The sequence below is a fragment of the Habropoda laboriosa genome, unplaced genomic scaffold (assembly GCF_001263275.1).
Source record: "Habropoda laboriosa isolate 0110345459 unplaced genomic scaffold, ASM126327v1 scaffold1329, whole genome shotgun sequence".
NCBI classification, from domain to species: Eukaryota; Metazoa; Arthropoda; class Insecta; order Hymenoptera; family Apidae; genus Habropoda; species Habropoda laboriosa.
Genome location: NW_017101431.1, coordinates 738,950 through 746,916, shown reverse-complemented (window position 1 = coordinate 746,916; position 7,967 = coordinate 738,950). Strand labels below are relative to the sequence as shown.

Below are 7,967 nucleotides of genomic sequence, written 5' to 3'. Positions count from 1 at the left end.
AAGGATCAAACCATAAATAATCATTAAACTATTAATTTACATAGGAAATAATTTTAGAATAGCTTAAAAAATTTCAATATTGCAAAATTTCCAAAATATTTTTAATTTAGGAAAAACAAAATTATTCATCATTATTTATAATATTCTAATTAAAAGTAACATGTAGACTAGTATTCAGTTGATACAGTGGTTGACTGATCCACAGTAAGTTTCTTCACGGCATGCGTGATGCCGTACGGCCTTAAGTGATAAATTAAGTACTCCAGAACATACATCATATTTGGTGATACATAATGAAATGAGATCGCGGTATCGGAACAACAATTAAGACCATCTTTGGTATCATAATAAATGTACCCCCAGTACCAGAAACTTTTATCTACGTGATTGGGAATTAAATGATGCTCCGGCACAAAAGGAAAAAATCTTCCACGACCATGTGGATCCCTAGTGTCCATCGCTTTAACATTAACGTTTTCTAAGCACTTCCCCATTTCCACATCTTCCGCGCCTCCATTATCCGAACGGCACTTCGTTTTATCCGGTAAAGCCTCCTCGACAAATTTACGTAAACCCTCCTTGCTAAGTACATATCCTGCGCCGCCGCTCATGTATCCCTGTTTCACAAACGGCTTAAATCTGCAGCCAAAATATAAAGGCGAATTTGGATCATAAGATGACAGCATATATCGTAGATTTTCTACCACCACATATCTGAAAATGTTTTAGCAAATTACTAAGTTTAGAATTTAAATAATTCCAACCATAAAATAAAAGTATAGTCGTATTAAAAACAAGCAAACAAAATTATAATTTTATTGTTCATCATTACTATTATCACAATTATATTGCAATACACTTTACAGTAAATTGTATTATATTTAATATTCTTAAGAAATTGTAATGAATCAAATATTTTGAAATTTTTTAATATTAAATTGTTGCAACAGTATAAACCTTCATTCAAAATCTGGTCAAATTTGTGGTATAACTCTAAAAGGGTTAATTTCTAGTTCACAATTGTTAGAAATGTAGAATAAAATTTGTCTGTGCAAAGTGTTGTTTTTGAGAAAACAAATTATTCAAGAAATTCTCTGTATGCATACTGCTTAAATTAATTTATATTAATCATTGTATAACATTTTCGAATGTATATCATATTTTACTGAATTTTATCAACCACAATGTTTAATGTATGAAAATAAACACTATCATATACATGTAAGTAAATACAACTGCTTAAACTGTCACTTGACAATCTGCATTATAAGTAAGTACACAAATTAAGTATTCAAAATTAATTTTCTCAGAAACAAAATCTTATATAAAAAACAAGCCATTATATATTTCCTATTTATATTTGCATAAAAAATTATCTCTTTTACAATCATGCCACTATTTTGACTGAATTCTATACAAATTGTTCATAGACTTAAATTTAACACCAATAATTTAAAATTTTTAATTGCAAATTACTTACGTATCATCATCAGCTTTCATAAACCAATCAACTTCATCTTTGTACATTTTGTAAGCATATTTAAAAGCTTCTTTGGTTTTTGCCCATAAATTATCTCTCCCTTCTTTTACTGGTAAAACAACTGTAGGCAATTTTGCATCTGAAGGAGAAATTTTAGTGGTGCAGTATAAAAGATGATCTATCTAAATTGTTTATTAATCATATTATATAAACACAAGAATTTACCTTCAGCAGAACTCATAAATAAAAGAATATTGCAACGTTTTCCCCATGTTGCTTTCACATGCTGTGCTTTACTTTGGTGATTTTTTGGACCAGTCATGACCCAGCAAAGAACACGTACCTTTTTTGCAAGTTCTTGTGCAACTGTATCTTCACCTTTATGAAAATCTTCGTTTTCACCATGAAATTTTACTTCTGTTTCAGGTCCAGCCTGTTACATTTATTAATATCAAGAACTGAATACAAATAAATGAAAAGAAAAATGAATCATATATAATGTAATTACCTCTGATTCCAATTCTGAATAATGGTGAGGATCTCTTGAAAGTATAAAACCACCAGAAAACCAGTTAAACATATATGGTACATCTCTTGTAGATGTTATTAAAAGACATGCTGAGAGAAATCCAAAAATTATGCCAATGACAAGAGTTAGTACAAAATGCTTACCACTTCTGACGCCTATATAAAAAAGTAAAACTTACATATTGATAAAGCTTACAATCAGTTATTTTTATAATTCATAAAAGTTAAATCATGTTTAATATTAGTTTACCATTAATATTTGAAATATGTGGAAGTCTTCGAACCATGATATATAACAAAAGTATATAAATTTAATACAGCAAAAAGACAAATATGGTACTCAACATAACAATTTTATTTCTGTTTATCAGCATTTATAATCTCACATTATATACTTTTAGCTCTGTCAAATTACTGTAACATAAGATACACCTTTTTAAGTTTATTAAAACACTTCAATTTATTAAAACTATTTTATTATTGTTATTTTAAATTGGTATATTATTTTTTTTCACAATTAAGAGAGATACAGATGAAACAATTAAATGAAAAAAAGTAAATGATTTAGATAGAATTCAAGTTTATTTTAATTCTTTAACATTTTTATAATTGAATCTTTTACCAACATTAATAACATTATGATATACATTAAAATACCCAGAAAGTTTTGTAGATATGAAGATAAATTCAGAATTATCTAGGTCATTTTTAAACCATAGTATTCTTTAAATTTATGTAAAGAGTCATGTTTCCTTCTCTTATTGTAATTTATGATCCAGTTGTATAGAACACTATATATTCACATTTTAATTAATTTAAAACAATGTTTCTGAAAATAACAGAATAATCAGTTAAAGTAACAGTAGCATAACTTAACTACATACGCTGCTTTCAAAAGTAAAATTTATATCTTCTAATACTAAAACTCAACTAGAAAAAATCAACAAGTAAATTATTAATGAATTCTTGCACAACTTTACACTGAAATTTATGTATGATAATGTAAATTTTATTTATGATTCATTTGTCAATATGATTCACAAGAAGTTGTTTCTTATTATCTTGAGAATACCAACAGCAGTTAAACAATTATCATGATAATAGAACATTGCATAAGAGAATATACAAGCCAATAACAATAAAGTACAGATGCAACACAAGGACATAGACAGAAATTGTATTACATGAAAGCAAAAGAAGATAGAGGAAAAAATGCAGAAATGCAAATTACTGAGAAAAAATCGTATGTTCAAATAAATTTTATTTTACCTTAAATTGAATCAAGATAAACAATCCTTCTGTTTATCCTTATTGTAAAATTATAATTAAAAATACTTATGAAACAGTTGATGAAATATGTGCCTTTGATACCTTAATAGTGAACTTCTTAACTGCTGACAATGTTAAATACTTGATATCATCAAGTTTTATCGCACATCCGTTCACATTGTTAATACAGACTATGTACATATACTTTATCTACATGCATCAGCAATCTGCAAACACTACACGACACTAAAAAATACATATTTGAATTAAAACGATTTTTACGAAAAAAAAAACTACATTAACATCTGAACAAAATCTTATATTTAACATGACAATTTATCCTAATATTGCAATATTTAATTGCAAAACAGCATATATACTATGTATATTCAGTAATTATACATATAAACATTTTGACAATTTTTACAAAATATATTTAAATGTTAGTTTTGTCTTCTTAATATGGTCTGTAATTTACACATCGTAGTTCCTATACCATGCTTGTGCTAACTCTCGAAAATAACTCCATATATACAATTTTGCGTAATTTTGTAACTAAAAATAATCTTTCTTGTATACAAATGTAAAATTAAATAACATCGTCAGAAAATTTAAATGATAAAATAAAAACGAATAATACATGTGTAAATATTTACAAAAAAGTATTTTTTAAATTTATAACTACAATTGAATGCTTTTGTTATCTTCGAAGAATTCAAATATTGTTATCAAAAGATAATAAATTATTTTCAAAAATTTAATTTTTTCTCGATGTGTAAGTATGGCTTTCAATTATTTTACTTTTCAATCTCTAGACATATAATATTTAATTGTACGTATATGCTAATTTGTTTATTTAACTATAGAATAAAATAATTTGTTAAATTATTTTTAAATGCATAAAATGATCTGTCACATTTCACTTTGTTTACAATTAGTTTTTTACTTTGCCATTTCACGTCAGTATTGTAAAAATGTATTCAACTATGTAGTGAGTGATATGGAAAATTATTGAATTAAATTGATAACAGTGATATACTTGCAATACGTGATATACTTCTAATACGTATAATAAAGTGTAATGTTTAACAATTTTTTTTATATATTAAAGTTCTTAATCTTGCTAAAAGTAATTGATAACAGTTTAGTTATTTAGAAAAAGATCTGGTTGTCCAAAAGTGTTTATTTATGCAAATGAATTAAAATTACATCAAGTAGATTAACGCTATGATGGCTAATTATTATTTTGCAATCGTTGGTCATACCGATAATCCTTTATTTGAAATTGAATTTAATAATTCTGGAAAAGATGCAAAGGTTTGTTCCTTTTATAGGTTATATTTAAATAGTGCACAATAAATTTACTCCACAATTGACACTAATATTAATAATTGATTGCTATTAACACACTATCACGAAAATCTATTATATACGTTTCAAAAGTATATTTTTATTCTCTATTTCATAAGTTATAAAACTGAATCAAACCTACTACTATAGTATTCACATCATAATATTTGTAAATAGTACTGCATAATATTTTTAGTAATTAGAATCTTAAAATTTTAAACAAAAAATGGTAATACATACTTGTTTGTTATCTCATGCATTATATTTTTACCCATTTAAACCAATTTATTGCACATGCTGCATTAGATCTCGTTGATGAGCATACATGGAAAACAACAAATATGCATTTAAAAGTTGTAGATAAATTTAACCAATGGTTTGTGAGTGCTTTTGTTACTGCAACACATATCCGATTTGTCATGGTACATGACAGTAAAAATGAAGATGGTATAAAAAATTTCTTTAATGAAATGTATGAAATGTACATAAAGGTAATGAATATATTTAAGTGTTTGATATTATATTAAAATTATGATATTAATTAAAATTTCTGTCTTTTATAGTATTCTATGAATCTTACAGAGTATACAGTATTATTGTATGAAAAATTATTATATAGGAAAATTTTTAGTAAGGTAAGTAGAATATAATTAATAAGATATTAGTGGAATAGGTTTTATCTTTTCTGAATCTTATTGGAACAGATAGGTATGTCCTTCTAGTAAATGACTAACAAAATAAATAGATAGCAGAAAATTCATTTGTTACAAAAAATGATTAATATCAGTTTCTTAAAATACCATTTAGTTTATACAATGCTCCTTTTGTATTTTAAAGATTTATGAATTATATGTTTCGCGATTTAACTAACAAAGGTAATGCATTAATGTATTTGGATGATGTTATTGTATCAACTTCTAATGAAACAGAGAATTTGTTGTATCTAAAGTTAATTCTTGAAACAGCTAGCAATTATGGATTTTAATTAAACATTAAAAAATGTAAGTTCATGAGAAGCTGTGTTGAATTTTTGGGTGATTTTGTAGAAACAGGTAAAATGTATCCATCAAATAAATATAAGAATTGTGTTATCACTATTTGGTTATTATTGTTGTTTGATTATTTATATTAACGTATTTACAACTAGATTGCAAGTGGTGACTGAGCGAGTGTAAGTTGACATTGTATTGTGTAGTTGCATGGGGGATGCTAGTAAACAGGAAAAGAGGAAGAAGAGTGAGATGTACAAAAATTGTGTTAAGACATATTGTAAAATATTTTATTAAACAATTTCCCAGTTTTTTTGGAAACATTTCTATAAAATATTATGTTTCATACAAATATTTTTCTAAGACAAAATTAGCATAAAAAATATTCGTTTTAATTACATAATTTTCTTTTAATTGTTAAATATTTATGTATTAAGTAGGTATAATGCAATATTATATGATAAACTATTCTGTAGTAATAATATTAGAATTACTCCAAAATCGTAAGTAAGAAAATTATATAAAGTTTTTATACAAGAATGATTTTATACAAGAATTGAATGAATTTTCCATAAAGATTATGAAAATAATTCAAAATATTAAAAATAAATATTGATTTTTAGAAATAAACTATGTAAATAATTGCTTTAAAATGTATCATTTATTGATATCAATGCTAATTAACAATAATCCTATAGATAAAACAATTAAACGTTTTATGTTAAAGATCGTATTGCATGTATCAATACAAAACTATAAAAAATTATTATACAAGGTTGCAATTTAAAGTACGTGCAAATCTTTGTTAAATATAATAATTTACAAGAAAATGTTTAAACTTATAATGCGTTTTTCAAACGCATGGTACGCTATCTTGTAATTCGTGTTAAATTATTTATAATAAATTGGCTTAATTTGAAAAATATATTTCGTACCTGGCAATATATGTACATAAGATTTGCTATAATGTTTAAATTAATATTAATGTTATAATGAGTAATTCATAGTAATTCTAATTTATTTTATATCCCTTTTTTCATTGATTTGAACAAAGCTTATAAAAAAACATTAAAAACAGCATTGAAATTAAACATACATTAACATTCAAACAATTAGGTATAAAATAAAACCAGAAATTAAAAATTACATATTTTCATTTTTCTTTTCTCATACATTCTACGAATTATTTTTCAGGTTATATTACAAATTTAAAGCCATGTGTATATTTTGTGATACAAATTTTGTAATAAAAGATATTGAAACAAAAAATTTAACGGTAAATTGTTATGTATATAGGTATGTAGTACATTAATACAATTTATTTAATCTGATTCTTTTGATAAAAACGTATTCGTACTTGATAAAATATCACACTACAATAAAATAATCACATCGCAGACTGATAAAATTCAGTTGCATTTAAGAAAGGAAGAAAAGATAAATGTTGTAAGTGCATATTTATCGTAGACAAACAAATTCGTGATATCACGTGCCCGACAGTAAAAGTACATATACTATATTTCCGGTGTTTTTTTTTTAAATATGTTTACTTCTCTGTATTTTTAATAGATTACGTATGTTTCATATGAATTTGATGTAATTTTGTACTATTCAATATTTTTTTAATTTTAAAGGAGTTCACAATATAGAATGGCCTTATTTAATTATACGCGTATTCTAAGTAAATACTAACATTCAAATTATCACAAGCAAGACTATTCAATTGATGATAACATCGCACAAATTTTTATATGTGACTCGAAAGAGTATGTCACAAAGATCACGAAGATATAATTTAACAATGCTATTCATAACTGGTTTAGGAGCTAACTATTTTTGTGAAAAACTATTAGCGACCACCAGATAAGAATTATCACGATTTTAACTGTTAATATATTTTAACTGAATATGAGCCTCTCTTCATAGGAAAATATGTTCAATAGCAATGTGTTGCCATGTAGTCACCATTAGATGTTTTCTTCTGGGAACATAAACTCTTGTCTGCATGACTCTTTTGATTCACTTCAGTTTACTACAGCACTTTTGAATTATATTTTTATGACCTTTATGATATACCCCTTCGAGATACGTGTAAAAATTTGCTTGATTTTATCATAAATTGAATAGGCTTGGTTATCAGTACTAACCATTAATACCAAATATATCATTTGTTATATTTTTGGATTCTGTATTAATTGTTAATCTATTATTGTATTGTAAACAATGTAGAATTTTTGTATTTTCAGTCATATTAACTTTAACCCTTTTTTACTAGAATTAATTATATAAACAAACTTAAAATAAGAAAATTTGATGAAGATAAAAACTTGTTTTTCTATATTTTTAAACAA

At 25.1% G+C, this 7,967-nt stretch overlaps 3 protein-coding genes across 3 annotated transcripts in view; 2 read left to right on the top strand and 1 right to left on the bottom strand.

The window, feature by feature from the left end:
* Positions 1–167: 167 nt before the first annotated feature.
* LOC108578152 (glycoprotein-N-acetylgalactosamine 3-beta-galactosyltransferase 1-like) lies at positions 168–2,316 on the bottom strand. The gene is made up of 6 exons (XM_017941428.1): positions 2,259–2,316; positions 2,153–2,164; positions 1,989–2,098; positions 1,706–1,913; positions 1,481–1,619; positions 168–714 (listed from the first exon to the last, which is right to left on the bottom strand). Exons 1-6 carry the CDS (start codon positions 2,293–2,295, stop codon positions 168–170), a joined length of 1,053 nt encoding a protein of 350 aa, XP_017796917.1. The 5' UTR covers positions 2,296–2,316.
* A 2,188-nt stretch (positions 2,317–4,504) lies between these two features.
* LOC108578145 (probable trafficking protein particle complex subunit 2) lies at positions 4,505–5,612 on the top strand. Its single transcript, XM_017941411.1, has 5 exons — positions 4,505–4,595; positions 4,889–5,118; positions 5,191–5,262; positions 5,332–5,335; positions 5,503–5,612. The coding sequence occupies exons 1-5, from the start codon at positions 4,505–4,507 to the stop codon at positions 5,610–5,612; spliced, it is 507 nt and encodes a 168-aa protein (XP_017796900.1).
* A 214-nt stretch (positions 5,613–5,826) lies between these two features.
* Positions 5,827–7,967, top strand: part of LOC108578144 (beta-1,3-glucosyltransferase) — a 4,508-nt gene continuing 2,367 nt past the window's right edge. The window contains exon 1 of the mRNA XM_017941410.1: positions 5,827–5,863. Within this exon, the coding sequence (XP_017796899.1) occupies positions 5,827–5,863 (37 nt within the window). The remainder of the gene's footprint in view (positions 5,864–7,967) is intronic.